General features: G+C 45.9%; 1 protein-coding gene across 1 annotated transcript in view; it reads right to left on the bottom strand.

The window, feature by feature from the left end:
* The window catches only part of RAVER2 (ribonucleoprotein, PTB binding 2), a 30,636-nt gene extending 7,891 nt beyond the window's left edge, over window positions 1–22,745 (bottom strand). Inside the window, 9 exon segments of the mRNA XM_058029729.1 lie at window positions 518–629; window positions 861–911; window positions 913–966; window positions 3,541–3,623; window positions 4,486–4,612; window positions 6,386–6,577; window positions 10,626–11,095; window positions 13,393–13,459; window positions 22,590–22,745. Coding sequence (XP_057885712.1) covers window positions 518–629; window positions 861–911; window positions 913–966; window positions 3,541–3,623; window positions 4,486–4,612; window positions 6,386–6,577; window positions 10,626–11,095; window positions 13,393–13,459; window positions 22,590–22,745 — 1,312 coding nt within the window.
* Between the last annotated feature and the right edge of the window lie 727 nt (window positions 22,746–23,472).

Here is a 23,472-nt window from a genome sequence, read left to right as displayed (position 1 = left end):
TATCTCACCTAAATCCCCCCTTTTCCAGCTTAAATCCATTCCTGTGTGGCTGTCCCTCCATCCCTGTCCCCAGCCCCTCTGCAGCTCTCCTGGAGCCCCTTCAGGCCCCTGCCAGGGGCTCTGGGCTCTCCCTGGATCCTTCTCCTCTCCAGGTGAGCACCCCCAGGATCCAACTGATCCTTCCTCATAAATATTGAGGGCATCAGTGGCACAGAAATTTGCATTCCAAATTGACACCTGTCACAGACTGGCTGCTAAAACTCATTTCTTAATAAAATGAAGGCAAAGAGCAAATTTGTGGTGCCTCTCCAGCAACTCCCATTTACCTGCTTTGAAAAACCCCCAAAAAATGCCACCTCTAAATAAAAGCATATTCCAAGTGTACCAAAAAAGGAATAACTGAGCCAGCAGAGTATTTAACCAGCTGCTTTTGCTACACAGGGAGAAATCCAGGTGCAGAATGTGAAGCTGGGCATTTCTAGTGGTGCGGGATGAAATGAAATGAAATGTCATTTACACTTGAGAGCTTCTCCTCGTGCTGCCAGGCCTGAGTTCACTGCTGGCATCACCCCTATGCCCAGCACTGTCTGCAGCAGCATTGCTGGAGGCTCTCCCAGCAAACCTGGTTTCTGAAAGGAAGAAGAGAAAACTGTGTAAATCATTAAAATTATCTGCTCACAGCTACTTTTTTACAACTTCACACTCTCAACCCTCTTCAGCTCCACTGAAGGATCACAGAACCACGAATGGGTTGGGTTGGAAGGGAACTTTAAGATCACAGGCACCTGGTGCTATATATGATTTATTTTAGGGATGATGAGGGTGCTCAGGGAGAGGCAGAGCTGCAGGGATGGCCTTACACTGTTTGCCTGCATGTTCTCCATCTTCAGCAGCTGCTGCTGGGGCAGGGGGCAGGTGGGCAGGGCTCTGCAGCAGCAGGCTGGACGTGCTCCCCAGCAGTGAGCTCTGACAAAGGAGTAAAACAAGGGTTAGCTGCCAGCCCAGAAACATTTCACACAGCACTGCTTGAAGAAATTAAACATTTCGAGTTAAGGACAATAATTTCCTCCACAGAACTCATTTTGCTTCAGCCAAATACCCAGATATGTTTCCCCCCACAACAATCTACATGAAATCCTACCCCAGAGGCATTAAAACCTGACAAATCACAGTGCCTGCACATTGGCAAGTCTATAAAATATTCACATTGCTCATTCAGAATATTCTGGATCAGTTTGCCACCAGAACTGAGCCACTGAATTAATAACTTTGGGGGCACCCTCTCCAGACTCTGCACTGGTATATTCAACACTGTGAGCTCTGGCCAGCTCTGAGGCTTAAAATAAACCTTAAAAGACATCATGATTTATGCTACAGGCCTGGAAGTAAAAATGCAGGTTTATTCTATAGGTTGTTGTACTAAAATAAACAGACAGGACACTGTGATCATGCCAAGTTCACCCCCTTTATTGTTTTTATCACCAAACCCAGGGGATGAAGAGTGCAAAGCATCTCCCAAATATTTCCAAGCCCTGTCTGTGTCTGGGTGGCAGGCTTGAATTCCTTAGAGAAAAAGCCCTTCATGACTGAAATATGATCTTCTGGACTAAAATATGATTTTCTGGGCTCAGAAATGTGGTTTTCCAAACAAAGATGGGCCATATCTAGATCAGTTATGCATCTATTTGAATGTCTCAGTGATTTCCAGGAGAAATGATGCAGGGCTGGTTATTGTCACCAGTGCCAGGGGCTGCTCCTTCTAAACTTGGCTCCAGCAACAAAGCAAAGTGGTTCAATTGCAAAACTTTCAGAAATAGAAGAGTGGAAAAATCAGTTTGGTCAGAATCCTCAGGGGAAAGGCTCTGGATTAATCAAGATTTAACAAATTGCTGGATGACTGAGGAAAACATCCCTGAGGAAGCTGAAAATGCATTATTTTGGGGCAGGATAATTTATAATAAAAGAAATAAAGAGAAACAAATTGAAAATCAGGATACCTCAAGTTGAAAAATTACTGTGTGAATAACTTTCAAACCCTCTCTGTTGAACCCTTTTTAAATGATTATTTTAAAATATTTATTCTCATTCTGTTACTTCACAAAGCCCTGAATATAAAAGAGAAACCTGAGACCTGCAGGGAGCTAAACCAGCGTGACTGGGGAGGGGTTTCAGTGACAACACTGAATTTCAAAATAAATAAATAAATAAACAAATAAACAAACAAATAAATAAAAGAGTGACCTGGTTCTCTGGCTTTAGAGAACACCCCAAAACAAACCACCCAAGAAGAGAAAAATGTGCCTTAGAGAAGAAATTGGGATCATCAAATACTTCTAAAATTCAGGTTTGGAGCTCATGAAATGACAGGAAGCTGCCAGGAAGAGAAGGAGATGAGACTTTTAAATCTCTGGACAGAGAAAACACAGAGTTGTTTGGCTGCAGCTCTCCCAAGGCAAAAACCACTGGAAAAACCTTTGGACCATCATCAATCCCACTGTTAATTGTGGAAAACATCCCTGGCTCCAGCTGGGAGCACCAAACACTCCCAGTGCCTCCCAAGGAAGTACAGGCTGCAGAGAGAGCAGCAGGAACTTAAACAGACCAACTGAAAATGTAATTTCAGTTTAAAAAAACCCAAATAATTATGTATATTTTATATAGGGCAAAATTAAGCAGAATTTATTAAATTTAACATATTAACCTACCAGTTTTTAGAGAAAAAACAGAAGAGCTCAATATATATAACATAGGGAATATTCCTGCATTTTAGTTGGGTCTTTTTAAAGATCTCTAAGCCTGTGTTTGTCCAAAGAGCTGCAGGAATAATTGATGCTGAAGGGATTTTATTTTTAAAATGGAAATTTGCGAAATATCAGAAATAATAAGGCCAAGTGATGGACTCCAGTCCCTTGTAGGTATTTGTGTAAATCCCTACCATGAATATTAAATTCAATTTTTGGCCCCTGAGAGCAGCTGAGCTCAAGGCAGAAATTCTGCCTATGGGTGCATTTTCTCTCTCTCAGTTTCTAGCACAAACCCATCCCAGAGATCCTTCCCATTTTCTCTCAGGAATTCTGGTGCCCATCTGGAGTTACAGGAGAATTTGGGGGATTCATCAGTAAGAAATAACATCAGCAAATCTCTGGTTTTTTATGGCACATGCAGCACATTTGGGTCCCTGCAAGCTTGAAAATGAAGCCAAGGCTGCTGAAATCATTGATTTGAATCAGATAAACCATAAAGTCCCTCCAGGAGTGTGGATGGGCTGCTCCTAGGGAAAGGGATGTGCCAGGCTCCTTGAGAGCTCATTTAAAGAGGGTTTTTCTGCCAGTAATGACAAGTTTTGCCTACATTGGCGGGTTTTAAGTCCAAAATTTAGATAAAATAACTGCATTTTGGACAGTTAGCACTGCCTGCTTCCCCATCTCATAGCTTTCCTTAGAGCTCCAACAAGAACACTTCATTTTAGCTTTAAATTCCTTAAAATTTTAGAATCTCTCCACAGATACCTCTTTTGATGACAGTTTTTTTGTCACATACCTGATGAACTTTATTCAACTGCAAAAAAGGTGGCCCAACTGCTGAATTTATGAGGTGAGGTAAGCCTGCAGATGCTCCAAGAACTGCTTAAGAAACACACAAGAAATTAGTGAATTTTACAAATTAGGCAAGATAAAAGTCTTTAGAATTATCCTGCAGCTTTTAATTTGCTTTCCAGATAATTTTCAATTGTACAAAGGTCACTGCAAGGGAACAAGGGACTCGTTTAGGTTGGGAAAGGTTATGAAACCTTTTGATGTAAAATTACAGAATGTGAGAGCTCCTCCACACCTGAGAGTTTCACTGCTGAGCTGATTGCAGGCTCAGCTTTATCTGAAGTGCTTTTAATTCAGATTTAGCTGGAGTGTTTCTGCCCTGAAGTGGTCACTTCACACCCATTTCTGGGTTTCTTTGTAGCCACACTCTCAGCTCTCCCCATCACCTGCTCCTGCTCTGAGCACTTTCACCGTTTGAACTGTGATTAATTAGGGTTTATGTTTATTCACATCCTAATTAGAACACAGAAATGTTTCTGGCTGATGCTGTAATAAATACTCTGCACAGCTGTGGCAGCAGCCAAAAGAATAAAGATTTACATTGGCAACAGGAGAAGGATTCAGGCTGCAAAATTCAGATCTAAAATCAGATTTAAGTTTAACCAAGCCTTGCAAAAGACATTTCTTTCTAAACCCATTTCTAAGATGAATATTCAGAGCCTACAGAGTTCATACAAGGGTATTTGTAGGAATACTGAATTTTACCCACACACAAGAGTGTAGCAAAGCACCTCTTGCTTTTGCTTTCATAAAAGGTGAAATTACCTGCACAAACACACTGAAACAGGGTCTGCACAGATTTTAAATATTATTTCTACTTGATTACCCTGCAAGAGTCTTGCAGCACTGAGAACAGGGCTTGGTTTTGCATTATTTCAGAGCAGCTTACCAGGTTTAACAGCGTGGCCACGCAGCTGGGGCTGCAGCAGCATCTGCAGCATTGCTGGATTATTAAAACTTTTCATGATCTGCACTGGATTTGGCTCTGGAAGCAAACCTTTCCTATTGTTCCTCATCTCCAATGAAGAGAGAAAAAGTGTTAGAAGCAACAAAAAGCAATGAATACATTTCAAACTCCAATGGCAATGTACACATTTCATCTGACACAGAAAAACCCCATTTCCTTCCCTGATTCCTGCTTTTTTTCCCCTCAAATGAAACACCTAACAAACGATTCCAACAAAATTTCAAGCACATTTCTTTTTTTCCTTTAACCCCAGAGTTATCAGTAGAGGAGAATAAGGAATGTTGCCATGAGCACCATATCATCTTACAGAGCTGTGGCCTGAGCAGGCTGAGGAGAGGGAACTCTGCTGCCTCTCCATGTAACACTGATCACATCCAATTTTCTAGGAAACAATGTGATAAGACATGTGGGTGTAAAGAGCTTTCTTCTACCTCGAGCATGAAATGAACCTATTTCTCCTGCCTTGAAATTTATCTTAAAGCTGACAAATTCTTGCCTCTCTGTTTGAAACCAAGTTTTAGCTCGTCCAATGACTCATTCCCAGTCACTTCTGTTTTGAGCTGGGATGATTTCTCTTACAGGAGATTACATTTAATAAATCCCAGAGCTATGTGGGTGCAACTTTGTGGGATTTTATGGATATTTATTAATCTTCTTCCTGGCCATCTTTGCTTGGGAAGGAGCCTGAACTGGGCTGATTATATGGAATTCCAGAATGGTTTGGGTTGGTTAAAGCCCTCTACCATGGGCAGGGATCCAACAGTGCTGACCCCATGGAATCCCAGAATTCCAGAATGGTTTGGGTTGGTTAAAGCCCTCTACCATGGGCAGGGATCCAACAGTGCTGACCCCATGGAATCCCAGAATTCCAGACTGGTTTGGGTTGGTTAAAGCCCTTTACTATGAGCAGGGCTCCAACAGTGCTGACCCCATGGAATCACAGAATTCCAGAATGGTTTGGGTTGGTTAAAGCCCTCTACCATGGGCAGGAATCCAACAGTGTTGACTTCACAGAATCACAGAATTCCAGAATGGTTTGGTTTGGGTTGGGTAAAGCCCTTTACCATGGGCAGGGCTCCAACAGCACTGACCCCATGGAATCACAGAATTCCAGAATGGTTTGGGTTGGTTAAAGCCCTTTATCATGGGCAGGGATCCAACAGTGCTGACCCCATGGAATCACAGAATTCCAGACTGGTTTGGGTTGGTTAAAGCCCTTTACCATGGGCAGGGCTCCAACAGCACTGACCCATGGAATCCCAGAATTCCAGACTGGTTTGGGTTGGTTAAAGCCTTTACTATGAGAAGGGCTCCAACAGTGCTGACCCCATGGAATCACAGAATTCCAGAATGGTTTGGGTTGGCTAAAGCCCTTTATCATGGGCAGGGCTCCAACAGTGCTGACCCCATGGAATCACAGAATTCCAGACTGGTTTGGGTTTGTTAAAGCCCTTTACTATGAGCAGGGCTCCAACAGTGCTGACCCCACAGAATCACAAAATTCAAGAATGGTTTGGGTTGGTTAAAGCCCTTTACTATGAGCAGGGCTCCAACAGTGCTGACCCCATGGAATCACAGAATTCCAGACTGGTTTGGATTGGTTAAAGCCCTTTATCATGGGCAGGGATCCATGGAATTCCAGACTGGTTTGGCTTGGGAAGGACCTTAAATCCCACCCCATCCTGCCATGGCAGGGACACCTCCCACTGTCCCAGGTGCTCCAAGCTGGCTTTGATAAACCCCAAAATGCTCCCCAAGCCCAGCTCCTTCTCCCAGCTCAGGTGTGAGGAGCCCATCCCAAACATCCTCCCAGGGATCTCACCATCCTCTGTGCTGCTATCAGGGCTGCCAGGGTGCTCCTGCCCGGGGCTCCAGGGGCACAGAAGGACACCTGGAGCCTCCTGCCGTGGATGGTGGCCCCGTCCATGGCGCCCCGCACGCTCTCCGCCTGCTCCGCGCTCTCGTACTCCAGCACCGCAAAGTCCCCGCTGCCGCCGTCCTCGTCCTGGGCAAACTGCAAGGGAACAGCTCAGGAGCCAGGCAATGGGAATTGCAGCAAGGGAACAGCTCAGGAGCCAGGCAATGGGAATTGCAGGAGTAAAGCAGCTCCAGAGCCAGGGAAATGGGAATTGCAGCAAGGGAACAGCTCCGGAGCCAGGCAATGGGAATTGCAGCAAGGGAACAGCTCAGGAGCCAGGCAATGGGAATTGCAGGAGTAAAGCAGCTCCAGAACCAGGGAAATGAGAATTCCAGCAATAAAACAGATCCAGAGCCCATGGAAAATGGGAATTGCAGCAAGGGAACAGCTCAGGAGCCAGGGAATGGGAATTGCAGCAATAAAGCAGCTCCAGAGTCCATGGAAAATGGGAATTGCAGCAAGGGAACAGCTCAGGAGCCAGGCAATGGGAATTGCAGCAAGGGAACAGCTCAGGAGCCAGGGAATGGGAATTGCAGCAAGGGAACAGCTCCAGAGCCCATGGAAAATGGGAATTGCAGCAAGGGAGCAGCTCCAGAGCCAGGGAATGGGAATTGCAGCAATAAAACAGCTCCAGAGGCAGGGAATGGGAATTCCAGCAAGGGAGCAGCTCCAGAGCCAGGGAATGGGAATTCCAGGAGTAAAAACAGCTCCAGAGGCAGGGAATGGGAATTGCAGGAGTAAAACAGCTCCAGATCCCAGGGAAATGGGAATTCCAGTAAAGGAACAGCTCCAGAGGCAGGGAAATGGCAAGTCCAGCAATAACAGGTCCTAGCACTCCATAGAAAATGGGAATTCCAGCAACAACAAATCTTGTGGAAAATGGGAATTCCAGCAGTAACAGCTCCCAGCCCCCATGAAAAATGGGAATTCCAGCAGCTGCCCTGCAATATTGCACCTGTCCCTTGCAAGATCCTGCACAGCTGACACAACCAAGGTCAGCATTTCCCCCAAATGATGAGGTTGTTTTCTATAAACACTGGAAATAAGTTGGAAATCACATCTTCATCTATTTGACACTCATGTTTACAGTCTCATGGTTACCTCTCCATGTTATCTGCTCATCCCTTCCATTATCTCCTCCATTCCCACCTCCACTTCCACCCCACCTCAGCCACGGAGTGCATTTATCACACACTCAAACAACAAAGCAGCAATGAGAAGCAAACTGTAAATACAGCTGGATGCTACAGCCAGTTTTGTTTTGCAGGGTAATTATAAACTCGTTCTTCTTCATTTTTTTCAGGCTGCCATATTCCAAGTGCTGCTCACCAGGGTGCATGACAGCTGCTGAAACATGCAACAATGCAAATTCCAGCAGGATCTGGTGCCTTTTGGGAGCAGGGGAAGGCTGTGCCTGTGGGGAATGCCAAGAGAAGATGCCAGACTGATCAATCAAGCAGACTGGAAAAGGGCTTACGTGGCAAACACTGCCCTGGCCTTTGTGTGCAGACTTTGGGAGAGAATGAGCAGATTTAAATCAAACAAAAAAAACAGGCTGGGAAGGGAGGGATGAAGCTTAGGCAAAAATCTCCAGTGCCCAGATGAATGGGGATGATAAACTGATACCAGCTCTGGTGTGGAAGAGACAAAACCTCCTCCAGATTGCACTGGATAAAAACAAGCTCAGCCCCACAAACCTCCCCTGACAACTGAAATATAAATGTCAAAGATTTGGAAGAAAAAGAGGGTGGTCAGAGCTTTACTGCCTGGCCTCTGGGCGCAGCTCTGCAGAACAGATATTTCATACATAAACACATTTTATTTTCCTATTTTATTTTGATACCAGTTTAGCAAAGACCTGAGGTACTGCTGAAAAGAAGGGATTGAAGCTATGGAACATTTGTATTTTAGTTTCAGCTGCAATGAAACACAGTTCAAAAACTCCCCTAACATGTCCCAAGTGCAGCCACCAATATCCTTGCAAAGAATTCAGGAACTTTTCAACTCCTCAAGTAAACAGCTACTGAAAAAAGCTCTTTACTCCTCTCCAGATCAGGCTGGAGACCTTTTAGTGACAATTTAAAGTTGACAGAAGAAAGCAATGAGGTTTTCTGGTCCATTTTGTTGAAACAAAGGACAAAACACATTTTTCCCAATATCCATGTGCAAGTATTTAGCTTCAGCTCCTCCTGACAGAACATTTCTGTTGTCAGTAGAGGAGAAATCAAAATGATTTAAAAAAAAAAAAGGTAACTTTGGAATAAGATGAAAAAACCCAAAGTTTATTTCATGAGTTCAGGTAAGAATTTTAGGCAAAGGATTGTGATGAAATATTGCATGAGCTCCCAGCAGAACTAAGGCATGGCAGCACCACAAGAGCTGCATTAAAGTTTCCAAAAAAACCCAACTTTTCTCAGTCATTCTCTATAGAAATTCTCCCCAAACTGAGGTTTCTGCTTCCCTGTTCTCTCATTTTTTCTGTCTCTACCAATCACATGCCCCCTCTTTGCTTTTTCCACCTTTTCTTGGGTCTTCCTCCTCCTCCTCCTTTCTTTGCCCTCAATTTTCAGGCTGTCTCACTCACAAACCCCTAATTAATTAGCATCCATTCTCTTCCCTTTTTCACCTATCAAATCTGAACTATTTCTTTCCCTACCTCCACCCTCCTGTATTTTATAGGAACTGACCTAATGCAGACACTCTCCTCACGCACACCAAGTATTACCCAAGATTTATTATGATTTAAAAGGTAAAAAGTCAATTTTTGAGTGCTTCTAACTGCCAGTCAGTGAAACCCATCTTTCCCCAAGAAGTCTGTTGTTCTTTGAAGCTCAGAATTTTTAAAGGATGGTGAAAAATTGGTGGGGGAGCTGATAACAACCCCAGATTATCTGACAGCTGGGAAAAAAAAAAAAAAGCCCTGAAGGAAAAGACTTGAAAGGATCAATCTGTTGAGCTAATGAAACAAAGATTGGGCAGGAGACTTGAGTCCAGCACTTAATACCTTCTTACAGGAGGAAAATAATGGGAGCTAAAACTCCTTAGTTCAGGCATCAGTGAGGTGAGGCTGAAGGCAGACACATTCCCAGGCTCCAGACCAAAACAGGCAGGAATGGGAAGAGTTAATTCCAGTTTATTCATCTCCTGGTGGGTCTGGATCAGGCAGGTGTGAGGATTTCCTGTGGCCAGGTACAGATTGCTGGGGCTGGAGAGAGCCCTAAGGAAGGGAAAGCCTGCAGGAGGTCAGGCTGCAGATCCTGAGGGATTTCTGCTCCCTGGGCTGGGAATCTGGGTGCTCATCCCTCAGGCTGAGCCCTGAGCAGCCTTTCAGAGACTCAAGGGACAAAACCAACACAAAACCAGCCCTGCCACTGAAATCTGTGTGACTACAAGGAAAGGTTTCCTTCTAGTGCTTGTTTATGATGGTCTATCTGGGCCACTTTGATTTGTGGCCTCTTCTCACAAGTCACGGGGATGAGAAGGAAACCTCTGCAAGGATCCACCACCTCTGTGCTTCCCAGCTTTCCACAGGATGTGGCACTTCCATCCCTGACAACAGCCAAGAACCCAAGCCTTCCTCAGTGAGGGAAAAACATGTTAAATACTAATATATTAATTATATGATGTATTTGGCATCATCTGAACTGTTGCACTTGTGGTATTCATACACTCTGGCTGTCTTTAAGCAGTAAAGCTTTCAGTAATATTTACTTTAAAAGCTCTCAAAACCCAAACTATTTTCAGTAATGACACAAGGGGACATAAGTATGACATAAGGGGATGTCTTCCAAACATTCTACTGGCATTTCACTGGAGTGCTATCCTGCAGAATTCCCACAGAACATGGATCACACTGCACACCCAGAGCAGTTCAGCATCACTGCTGGGGTGATATCATATCCTGCAGAAATCCCAGAATTCCCAGAGAACATGGATACACTGCACACCCAGAGCAGTTCAGCATCACTGCTCCCATCACTGTGCAGATGGCACAACAGTTGATAGGAAAAATAATAGGAAAATAAAAATAAATAAGAAAAATAGGAAATTAAATAGGAAAAATAAACTGGAAGACAACAAGAGTGAAGTGAGGCAATGCTGCAATCCCAGCCCTGGTTTTCCATCAGACAGGAAGCCAGCCTACCTGGCAGAAGACAGGTTTGTACTTCAGGGAGAAAGCCTGGAGCAGCTCCTTGGAATCGGCGCAGTCTTTTTGCAGTTTATCCACACAAAGGCACTTGGAGTGAATGAGGTTTGTGGTGAGCTGGTTCACATCCATCCACTGTGCAAACAGAGTGCTCTCCTCCAGCTGCTTGCCCAGGAGCTCCAGCCTGGCCTTGGCAGCAGAGTCCTTCTTCATGTACTCCACGAAGCCGTAGCCCTTGGAGCGGCCGGTGAGCTCGCTGTACACCAGGAAACAGCGCTCCACATTGCCATAGGCACGCACCAGTTCCTCAAACTCCTCCATGCCCAGGGAAGGGGGCAGGTTGGTGATGCACAGCAGAGCATCCGTGGGCTGCAGCTGCACCGAGATCTCCTTGCCACGCAGGCAGTGCTGGTGGAACCTCCTGATGGCGCTCTGCGCCTGCTCCCCGTTCAGCAGTGTGACAAAGGCTGCGGGAGAGAGCACGGGGACATCAGCCACCCCATGGGCTGCAGCCACACCTTCCCTGCCCTGGAACCACAGATTCACCCAAAGATCCAACAGCTAAATGTAGCTGTTACACACAATACCTAAAATCTCAACTGAACATCATGAGCAGTGATTAACTCGGTGACTACGCTGTGATGCTCACAACTTCACAACTTGGAACCCAACCAATTCTGTACCTGGGGAACAAAATTAAATATTCTACCAGCAGACTGTTCTTTACTAAATTAAATATTATACTAGCAGACCTCTCCCTCCCCTGGAACCACAGATTCACCCAAAGATCCAACAGGAAAATGTATCTGTTACACACAATACCTAAAATCTCAACTGAACATCATGAGTAATTAACTCAGTGACCGTGTTGTGATGCTCACAACTTCACTACTTGTAACCCAGTAACACAGTTCTGTATCTGGGGAACAAAATTAAATATTCTACCAGCAGACTGTTCTTTACTAGATTAAATATTATACTAGCAGACCTCTCTCTCCCCTGAAACCACAGATTCACCCCAAAGATCCAACACATAAATATATCTATTATAGATAATACCTAAAATCTCAACTGAACATCATGAGCAGTGATTAACTCAGTGACTGTGTTGTGATGCTCACAACTTCACCACTTGGAACCCAACCAATTCTGTACCTGGGGAACAAAATTAAATATTCTACCAGCAGACTGTTCTTTACTAGATTAAATATTATACTAGCAGACCTCTCCCTCCCCTGGAACCACAGATTCACCCAAAGATCCAGCAGGTAAATGTAGCTGTTACACACAATACCTAAAATCTCAACTGAACATCATGAGTAGTAATTAACTCAGTGACTGTGCTGTGATGCTCACAACTTCACTACTTGGAACCCAACCAATTCTGCATCTGGGGAACAAAATTAAATATTCTACCAGCAGACTGTTCTTTACTAGATTAAATATTATACTAGCAGACCTCTCTCTCCCCTGAAACCACAGATTCACCCCAAAGATCCAACACATAAATATATCTATTATAGATAATACCGAAAATCTCAACTGAGCATCATGAGCAGTGATTAACTCAGTGACTGTGTTGTGATGCTCACAACTTCACTACTTGTAACCCAGTAACACAGTTCTGTATCTGGGGAACAAAATTAAATATTCTACCAGCAGACTGTTCTTTACTAGATTAAATATTATACTAGCAGACCTCTCCCTCCCCTGAAACCACAGATTCACCCAAAGATCCAACAGCTAAATGTAGCTGTTACACACAATACCTAAAATCTCAACTGAACATCATGAGCAGTGATTAACTCAAATTAACTCAGTGACTGTGTTGTGATGCTCACAACTTCACCACTTGGAACCCAACCAATTCTGTATCTGGGGAACAAAATTAAATATTCTACCAGCAGACTGTTCTTTACTAGATTAAATATTATACTAGCAGACCTCTCCCTCCCCTGGAACCACAGACTGACCCCAAAGATCCAACAAATAAATATATCTATTATAGATAATACCTAAAATCTGTTCAATTATCAATTGAACATCATGAGCAATTACCTCAAAAAGTGACTATGTTGTAATGCTCACAACTTCACTACCTGGAACCCAACCAATTCTGTATCTGGGGAACAAAATTAAATATTCTACTAGCAGACTGCTCTTTACCAAATTAAATATTCTACTAGCAGGCTGTTCTTTGCTAAATTAAATATTCCACTGAAGTGCAATACACACATCACAGATTGCATGGAATCTCTTTGATGACAACATCCACAAGTTCTCCCTTTGGGGTTAACAGATCTCTTTTTGTGCTCCTCAAGCAGGGTCACCCAGATGGGGTCCCAGGATCCCAAGGGCTGGGGATCTCTCTGGACACCCTGCAACAGTGCTGGCTGACCCTGGCAGGGCAGAAGTGTTCCCTGATGTGAGCAAACTGCAAATGCAGCTGGGGCTGGGCAGGTTTTCCTCTCAGGCACCTGGGGTTTGTCCCAAGAGAGGCCTCAGGGCCAGTTTTCCAAAGGAATTCAGCCAGCTGGGGTCAGCTCTGTCCCAAAGGGACATTCACTGAGGAATGCTCCTGAGAGAGACCAGAGGGGACCAAAAATCAAATCAACACCACAAAGTTTCCAGCTTTCACTGGCTTCAGTAGCAGGTGACAAAAAAGGCACTGAGGGAGCCAGACAAGCTGTGACAGTCCATGATGTCACACACAGCACTTGATGTCCTTCACAGAATTGAAATAAATGAAGTTTGAAGTTCTCACCTGTTCTTTTATTCCTGTCCACATAACAGTACTTGATTTCATAATCTTTAAACAAGTCATGGATTTCCTGCAAGGGAAGAGTACAAATACCATCACATAAATAAGTCCCCAAACCAAGCAAGTGGATAAATTCATCCTCATTTCAAACAAAACCAAAAACTTTCCCAACAAACAGAAAATTTCACCATAGAAACACTATCAAATATTTGTTTTTAAAGGAGTTGGTTACACATTGCTGCAGCAATGTTTTAATCTCCCATAAAAAACTGGCCTGCAGAATTTGATTAATTTGCTTTTCATTCTCTGGGGTGACATAAACACAAAAGGCTGTCCTGTAACTGCCTTTTGATAAAGACAAATAACATCACAGCTCATTAAATAGCAAAACCCTCTCCATTTCTCTGAAGTACAACTGGCATAGCTAAAATGCCACATGGACAAGGAACACTGGAACACAGCATCACATCACCAAACTCACTGAGGGCACAATGCTGCCCCAAAACCCAACAGTTGCTTTGGTGCCCTGCTCAAGTTCACTTTAATAGATTTTCACCCTTAATAATGGATATTCTTTCACCCAGCAGATAACTGTGGCCAGAGCACCCCCTGGAAAGTATCCTCTATCAATTACTGCACAGCTGCTCAACAGAGAATCAACCCCAAGAGTGTTATTTGCTCCCACTAATTAATGGGAAGAGAGGAGGGGTGGCTGAGAGCAAGTCTAAGAGGAGTTTGCTACAGCTATCTCCAAAAAACCAAGGTGCACATCCCCCAAAAACCCCAAAAATTATTGTCAGTTCAGGCATGAGAAAGCAGAGCTGAGCACTCACCATCCCAAGGAAAAACCAGGAGTAATAACCTGGATATTTACATTATTTTAGCTGGACAAATCCCATACACAAGAGTGCAAGGTGATTTCTGCAAGCAAAATAAGCAAGCAGCTTTGTCTGAAAGTTTAATTGCAGCTGATTTCCAGCAGCTGAGTGGAGCTGCCAGCTTGTTAATTCAATATATGGAGCCTAAAGGTTAATTGGGCTCTCTGTGAGGGGTATCAGGTGCACACCTTTTAGTCAGGAGAGCACCAATCTCTGGTTTCACTGTTTAACAGCTGTCAAATACTGCATTAATAAAATATGGCAGCATTTCTGCAGCCACCACACGTCCTCAAATAAGGTGGGATAAGGATGGGGTTTCTGAAATGCAAGATATGCCCAGAATTCCAGCCAGGCAGGGGGTCTGAGTGTGGACACCTCTCAAACAACAATGAGATGGTTCTGCCTCAGGCACAAGAGACTGAGAAGACACTTTCTGTACACTTCTGGCAGCTCTGTTGTGCTGTGCCCCTGAAGACTCCAAAAAATTGTTTCTGTCCCACTCAGCAAAAGAGGGACATATTTGCCCTTTTGATTTCCTGTATTATTCTACAAGAGCACCACTGCAAGTTTTCTATGATGATTAGGTAGCAGGAAGTCGGATTTCAAACAGTTTTGAACACTCTTTTGAAAGTCATCTGTGTATCAGATGATTCCACATGATTCCCCTGCAACTCTGAGAGGAAAACAGCCCCTACTGAACAGGTCTTAGGGGGATAATTATGAAATGTCATATAAAAACCGATGAGAATGTAAGGGAGATTTAAAATAAAGCCTGATTTAAGCACAGAAATCTGGTAAAGGTTTTAACACCAACTCCCACAGCGGGCTGCAAACACTGCCAGGCTTGTGCAAAGGGCTCTTCCAGGAAGGTTCTGGTTCTTGTGGGCTCCTGGCAGGGCTGAGACCTTCACCTGTGGAGCTGGGGTTGGGCATTGTTTCAGTGAAAGCATTTCTCACATAAACACATTTTGTGAGGATTTACAAAGATCAAACACACCCTGCCAACTCCAGGGAAACGTGTACTCCTTTCCATTAAACAGCTGTAAATATCTGCGTGCTACACTGAGATTTCTCTGCTTGCTAAGCCAGGCACCTCTCTAAACTTCACCTCCAGCATCTCCCAGCACTCAGGTCTGGTGGAAAAGAAGGAACAGAGCTCCCATGGTGCTGCTGTTCCCAGTTTCACTCCCCACAGCTCAGGGCAGAAGTGTCAGGAAGCAATGGCAACGACAGCTCTGATCCTGGTGCTCCAAGCAGCTCCCCAGGCCTGGCCAGGAGGGAATGCTTGCTCTGGAGAAGGGGTCAGCCAAGGCAGGTGGATCCTCTGCAGCTCTCCAGGGGCAGGAGGGAATGTTTGCTCTGGAGAAGGGGTCAGCCAAGGCAGGTAGATCCTCTGCAGCCCTCCAGAGGCAGGAGGGAATGTTTGCTCTGGGGTCAGCCAAGGCAGGTAGATCTCTGCTGTGACCCCGCTCACTTGTGAGGAATGTAAGCACGGGGATGTTTCCGTGAGAACGGCACAAACAAACAGCAGCTGCTGCTCCCACTGCTGCTGCTCGCTCCTGTTCTGCTGTGAGGTTCTGACTGAAATTCAGCCCTAGCAGGCAGTTTTACAGCCCCTCCTACTTTGTACTGTTATGGCACATTTTATTCTCAATGCGTTGCTCCTTCCCCTCTGTGTTGTCAGTTCTGCCCGAGGTGTCCACGTCCCCAAAGACCTTTCCCTGTTCCTCCTCCCACTGAACACCAATCCCTCCCCAAGCCTGCCCCTTTCTCTAGAAACTTCTCCATCCATTTGGTATCCTTCGAGGCCCCATTGGTTTGTTGAAGTTGTTCTCCTCCCCTGTAATCCCCTCTTGGTTTAAACATTGTATTCCCTGCCTGTGTTCCACCCCCAGCTTCTCCCAGCTGGTTACCCAAACCATTCCAGGATTTTGTGCTCCTGGAACAGAAATATAACCAATATATAGAAATAACAGAAGATAGATAGATAGATAGATAGATAGATAGATAGATAGATAGATAGATAGATAGATAGATAGATAGATAGATAGATAGATAGAGATATACAGAATATATAGAAAATAATAGAAATATAACCAATATATAGAAATAACAGAAGATAGATAGATAGACAGACAGACAGATAGAGATATATAGAATATATAGAAAATAACAGAAATATAACCAATATATAGAAATAACAGTAGATAGATAGATAGATAGATATAGAATATATAGAAAATAACAGAAATATAACCAATATATAGAAATAACAGAAGATAGATAGATAGATAGACAGACAGACAGATAAACAGATAGACAGACAGACAGATAGATGTAGATATACAGAATACATAGAAAATAACAGAAATATAACCAATATATAGAAATAACAGAATGGATAGACAGATAGATGTAGATATACAGAATATATAGAAAATAACAGAAATATAACCAATAAAGCATAGCCACTCTACAGCCCCTTAAAACTTTTAAAGCAGATAATCTTGTCATCAATACAAATTAAAATTGTAATTAGGAAATAATTGGTTATACGTGCAAATCAGCAGGAAAAGCAAAATCAAATCTAATAAAGGGAGTTTAAGAGAAATCACCCTTTATCCTTTAAAGAAGTGTATTATTTACTATTGTAAATGTGGTCATGAAATACCACAGTTCTTGCCCTGTCCTCTCTTGGGTAGAAAAACTGGCAACCTGAGTTTTCAGCTTTTATTATCAATTTGAGATCTGCACCTCAAACTTTGTGTTTAGTACCTGCATTGTTTTAAACACAAATTAGAAAGGGACTCATTCACAGGCACATTTATCAAATTAGCAAAGCTCAGTGGTTTATTTCTAATTAAGGCAGCTTGTCCTACCCAGACTGTCACAGTGTAAGGGAAAAGTACTCAAGAAATTCTCAGTACTCACCTGGAACAATACATAAGATATAAATAATAATGTATATACAGCCTACAGCACACCAAATCTAAGCACTGTTCTCTCTCTGGAAGCAAAACTAGACTTGATATGAAATGTAATAATTGTGCTGTTCTGGCAAGAGAATATTTAACAATTCTGAGGGTGCCTGGCCAGATGTCTGCAGTGAGCTTTAGGGAAGTCTCCAATATAAACACTCTCCAAGCCTGGTCCATAACTTGGCTCTCACTGAGCAGCTGAAGGCCTGAACTTCACATGAATATCCTTGAAATGAGAATCAATTAAGTTTAAAGTAGCTACTTGGCTAAGCAAGATGTTTTAAATCATCTCCCAGCTGAAAAAGGCTTTGTTCCATTTGTGCAGGCAGGGTAGGAAAATGAGAGCTTCTCAGAAAAAAAGCTTTGCATTTACAAAATGATATAACAGGGTGTTCGTTTGATTCAGATTTTTGATTCAGATGCTAAATATGTGAGTTCATGACATGACACATGGATTTCACTGCAGATATTAAATAAATCAGTAGTAAAGAAGAAAATTTGGACACAGTTTAAATAATATAAAGGGAAAACCCAGAGCTGTGCTGGAGAGCAAGTGCAGCACTCAGCACCAACAAGAGGTTAATAAAAAACAAAAGGACTGATGCAAAGTGCAATTTTGACCATCAGAGATCAGAGAGGTAGGAGGGCCTCGAAATGTCATTAATTGCTGGATAAATCCCCTAAAAAGTTCCATTTCAGACACTGGGCTCACCACAGCTCTTCCCTCCCAGTTCCCAGGTGGTTTGCAGTGCTGAGGTAAGGAGTTCTCAAGGAGCAAGGCTGGAGGCTCAGGGCTCAAAGCTGCCAGGAACAGCGAGCACTGAGGAGTGTCCCAAAGCTCCTGCCCAGCTCATTCCCTCTTCACCTCCACAATCCCAAACCAGGAAACCTGAAATGCATTCATTCCAGGCCATAAACTGCTTTTGGGGCAAACCTCTGTGTTTGGGAATTGATTCTCACTTTTGTAAGATCAGAGCCCTCAAAGATCTTAGTGAAGTAATGTAAGGAAATGTGAAGACAGGAAAACAACAATTTCTCATGGAATGAAAGACTTTTCCCTCTGATCTTCCAGAGATTTTTGGGAGTGTTGCTAAGAGGATCTTTATGGGACTGGAAATTAATTCCATCATCCTGAGTATACTGGATGGTGTGAGAGCTAAATGAAAGAGGGAAAAGACATAGAAAGAAGTAACTTGAGAGAGCAAGAGCTCAAAGCAAAAGCAAAGTAATAAAGAAAAATTTAAAATTCCATCTTAAGGCATGAGAGCAGCTCCCTCTCCACAATGTGCCTTTCATGTTCAGGCAGTGTGACAGAGGAGGAAAGAGAACACAAAGGCCCCTCTACTTAAAGCTCTGGCATCCAACAGATTGCAGAGAGCACTTCCTCAAACCATCACACCTCATTAGAGGCTTTCCATCTAACAGGGAAAATTATGGCTAATCCAGGGAGAAAGGGGGGAAAATGCCACAACCCCACCAGAAACAGCACCATGCTAAGCAGGGATTTGGCTTTTGACCAGGAACACACAGCAGAGAGAAAACTGAATGGGTCCATGAGGTTCCAAAATGCCAAATAAATCCCTGTCCCAGGTGGACTGCAGCAGGTTTGGATCAACATCTCAGTGCTTCATTGTTCTCTGATTCTGTCCCACCCCAGAACCACGGGGTGTAAAAATAATTACCCAGCCCTACTTGCTGCATGTTCTGCATTAAAGTAGAGCATCCCCTCCACCAGATTTATTTTGTAGAGCTGCAACATGCTTGCATTTAGGGATAATCAACACAATCAACCCAAAAACGGTTGGCAGCAATTGCATCTTCCATAGCATCTTCTCTTCTCTGCAAAAAGGGGAAGCAAAAAGCCAACAGCCCTTGCTGGGCAGCTGATCTTGGCACAGAACACTGGAGATCTGGCTACAAATTAATTATTAATTATTACAATTCATATTAGTTTTATTAGTGTTATACTAATTTTAGATGTGTTTTATTTTGTTTCAATAGTTAAACTGTTCTTAACTCCCAAGTTTTACTTTTGCCCTGATTCTCCCCAGCACCAGGGCAGTGAAGAAGTGAAAAAGTGGCTGCGTGGTGCTTATTTTCTGGCTGGGGTAAAACCAATACAAACTCAAAACCAAACTTCCTGTTCAGTGAGGTACAACTTCACTTCCACTCCAGTCATCCTGATGTTCTTGGCATCTCTTTAGCAGAAAAGGAGAGAAGGAGGTGGTGTTTCCTTCCCTCCCTCTGCTCGGAGCAGTGCCCCTACTGCAGAGCACTGGGAACAGCTTTAGGATCGTTCTGGGACCTTCTGGTTGCAATTTCTGCTCTCACAGCATGGCAGGGGGCCGTGTTCCTTGCTGCTGGAGTGGATGATGGATCAGGGATGTGGCTCAGGGGGATGCACACACAACAAGGCAAGCCAAGAGATGATCCCTGGTGCAGCGGCAGGCGGATCACGATGAAAGCCATCACCACAAGCACGCTCCCTTTAAAGTCTCCTGGCAGAGACTGCTCTGCAAGCACCAGCCTGAGCACAGCACCACATCAGAGGCTGCTAGTGCCACCAGGACAGAGCCAGCATCTGCTGCTCCTCAGAGGACTGACACCCAGGGCTGATCTTGGTGCACAACACCCCACATCCCTGCCCGGCCCTAATGAAGCCAGTAAGGGCCTGCTGCAAGAGCACAGGACACATCCCAGTATTTGTATGACATGAAACATGAAACATCTCCTCTGGCACCAAGAACTGGAGCAGTGGGACCTGCCAAGGCAGCAGAGTGGATCCCTGCTCCGAGCACGGATCCCAGGGAAGCTCCATGCAGAGACAGGGAAGGCTCCCGTGATCCCCCAGTTCTGAATTCTGCCTTTAAGGCGCAGTCACTGCTGCAGGTATCAAAGCCCTGAAGAGTTACAGAGGCCAGCAGCAGCCTGTGGCCATTGCCGGGTCATTAGCACACCACACGTTGGTATCGTGCTGGAGGAATCCCATGAGGGTGAGTTTGGGAACTGGCTGGCAGCCCTGAAGAGTTCAGCATCCACTGACTTGCCAGCTGAACAGCAAATGCAGACTCTGCCCTCAAGAGCAGGGAAGATGGAAAACAGATCTGCCACAAAAAAATCCTTTCTCCACGGCTGTAGTGAGGGAATTGCCTGAAGGAACACTGATCCTGCAGGCATCTATTTGCAGGGTGAGCTCTGGTTTCTAAACCTGTTTCTGCTTCAGAAACCTCACGGCCAAGGGACATTTCTTCTGTGGCCCCAAGGGTAATTTATTTTTTTAAATTTAGTTTAACACAGGTGGGGCTCCAAAGGTAATTGAAGATTACAAGTACAATAATAAAGTTAATATGTAGCTACAACTGGCAGAGGAATCATATTCGTTATGTAACTTCATATTAATAAAATTAGTTTTTTCCTATTTTTCTGGCAAAACTGAGTATCTCCACCAATCTCTCTCTCTATCAGCAAAACAATCATTTTTCATTTCAAAACCATTTTGGTAAATCTTGGCCTCACTCTTCACTTAACAACAAATGGCAGCAAAGCCAACACCCCAACACTCAGAGATGAATAGTTACACTTATGAAAACCTATTTTGGGAGACTTGGCTGCATTTCAGTGATGTTCATCTCCCTCTTGACAGTGAATTAAACTGGCCAGGTCAGAAACAGTTTATCTGATTTTACTTGGCTCACCAGTTACTGCAAGGAGAAGACAAACCCGTGTTTACCACGGGTGTTAACTGGCAACAAAAAAGAAGTTAAATTTCATAGTAATTTTGAAGCCAAACACACAGGTAGACTTAACATGCCTGACCACAAACACCCTTCTTTCCAAAACTGCTCCAGGACAGAAACTTTCTCTCTACAGCACAATTCTTCTGCCTTTGTTACCACCACCAGCAGCTCATCAACGTTAAAAATAAAAATGACAGTTTATAAAGTGCACTTCAGGATCTGTACACGGTGTCCAGGGCAACATTAGAACTTGACACATGGGAGAAAAAGGCATCTAAGCGCTGCTTTGAAGCCCTCAAAACAAAAAGGCAAACTTCCAGAAGACTCCGTGGGTGCCAAACTTGACCTTGAAGTTGGTGTTTCCCTGTAGCACACACGGGCTGAGCAAGGACCGCCAAACCTGAGAGGTGAATTCCCACATGGGAGCCCATGCAGGGGGAGCAGTGACACACCCGGAGTGTCGCGGAGTGTCACAGAGTGCTCCATCCAGGGCGAGCATCTGGTGACACACCAGCAAAGCCTCTCTGTCAACACCGCCGCTTCGTGAAGAGACGAAGATTAGCAGCGCTCGCCAAGCTGCGAGTTTGCTGTAGATCAGCTCATCGGGCTGCTATCAACAGAGGTGCTGCCCAAAGCACCCTAACAAAGCTGTCAGCTCCCAACTTTTAACCTGCTAGAGCCGGGCCAGACACACCGAGAGAGAACAAAACAGCGCGAAGTGCAGCGGCCAGCTGGGCGCTGCGGCTCGGGTTACTGCGAGCGCCCCGGAGCCTCTCCAAAATGAATAGTCCCTTTCTATGCAGAAACTGAGAGTCTGCACGTGCTGCTCTCAGCCGCAGGTACTAACACCACCTGTGCTTCAGACAGGGGGGAGGCACACCATCAGCAGAGCAGAACAAAAGGCGCTGTTACTTTTCTAGTTGGTTTTTTTTTTTTTAATACTCGTGAATCAAGTTGAGCGCTTGGAGCTGCTGAAGTGACTGTGCAGCTAAATCACCTCAGCATCTGACTCACAGCACTCGGTTGAAGAGTTCAGCGATCATCTCCTACCAACAGCAGCAATTTGAGCGGAATTTTCCTAAACCACCGTCAGACTGCGGAAAACCGCTTTCCCTCTCTACGTCTGGCTCACCTCACAATAATAATGAAAAAAAAAAAAAAAAAAAGCCAGTCTGGAAGCTTTTTCTCCCAGATTTCGCACGGAAAGCGGCTGTGCTGCAGTGCCCTACCTGTGCGCACACAGGTGCCGCCTCTCCAGCCCCGCTCCCGTTACCCGCTCACCCCACGCCGAGCCCCGCTCGCTCCCTCACGGCCCGGGCCGCGACCCCGCCGTTCCCCGGGGAGTGCAGCCTGGCCAGCCCGGCGTGGCCCCCGGTGAAGGCGTGGACGGGCGAGCCGGAGCCGCTCTCCGCAGGTAACAAAGCCGCCCCACGCAGCCGGCGCCGTGAGGGGCAGCTCTGAGGGGAGGCAGCGCCCCGCGGCCGCCGAGCCCCGCGGGGGACCCGGGGCTACCCCGCGCCTCCCTCCCCGCTGCCGGCCCCCGCCTGAGGCGCGGGCGGGAGCGCGCCACGCCGCCGGGCGGCTGCGGGCAGCGCTGGCGGCCGTACCTGGCTGCTGCTCTCGGCCGGCAGGTTCCGCAGCAGGATCTTGCGGCGGTTGCCCAGCTCGCGGCGGGTGCTCGCCAGCCGCCTCGCCACCTCCTCGGCGCTCAGCGGCGGCGGCTCCGCGGGCAGCGCCGCGCCGCGCTCGGCTCCCGCCGCCATCTTGCAGCGCGCCGGGGACCGCGGGGGGAGCGCGGCGCTGGGGCCGCCCCCGCCCTGCCCCGCCCGGGGCAGCCTGAGGGAGCCCCCGGGCCCGGCCCCTCACGGCTGCCCGACCCCGGCCCGCCGAGCCCCGGAACGACACGGGGCAGCCCAGCGGGCTGGGGGCGGGCTCGGCGCTGCCCGTAACGGAGCTCCGGGGGGTGTGCGGGATGAACGGGACGCAGCGGCAATTTCACAGAACGGGTCCGAGCGCCGTGCTCAGACAGGGTCATCCCAGAGCACATGGCACAGGATTGTGTCCAGACGGGTCTGGAGTAGCCCCAGTGAGGAGACTCCTGAGCCTCTCTGGACAATCTGTCACCCTTCTTTCAGTGAAGAAATTCTGCCTCCTGTCCAGGGGAACTCCCTGGTGTCGGTTCCTGCCCGCTCCTCTGGTGCCAGCGCTGGGGCCCGGGACAGAACGTGGGCCATGCTCTGCCCCTCCCTGCACACAGGGACAGACAGGGACAGACAGCCAGGGACACACACGGACACACAGGGCTGAGGTCCCTCTCAATGGGGCTCCTCTCCAGGCTGAGCAGCCCCAGCTCCCTCAGCCTCTCCTGGGCACTGAGATGCTCCAGGCCCTTGCTCAGCTCCAGGAGCTCCTGTCCCTGCTGTGCTGAGGATCCAGAGCTGGACACAGCACCCAGAGGTGTCCCCAGGGCTGGACACAGCACCCAGACGT

The sequence above is a fragment of the Melospiza georgiana genome, chromosome 9 (assembly GCF_028018845.1).
Source record: "Melospiza georgiana isolate bMelGeo1 chromosome 9, bMelGeo1.pri, whole genome shotgun sequence".
Classification (NCBI taxonomy): domain Eukaryota; kingdom Metazoa; phylum Chordata; class Aves; order Passeriformes; family Passerellidae; genus Melospiza; species Melospiza georgiana.
The sequence above is the reverse complement of the archived record's forward strand: the minus strand, read 5'-3'. Positions and strand labels throughout refer to the sequence as shown.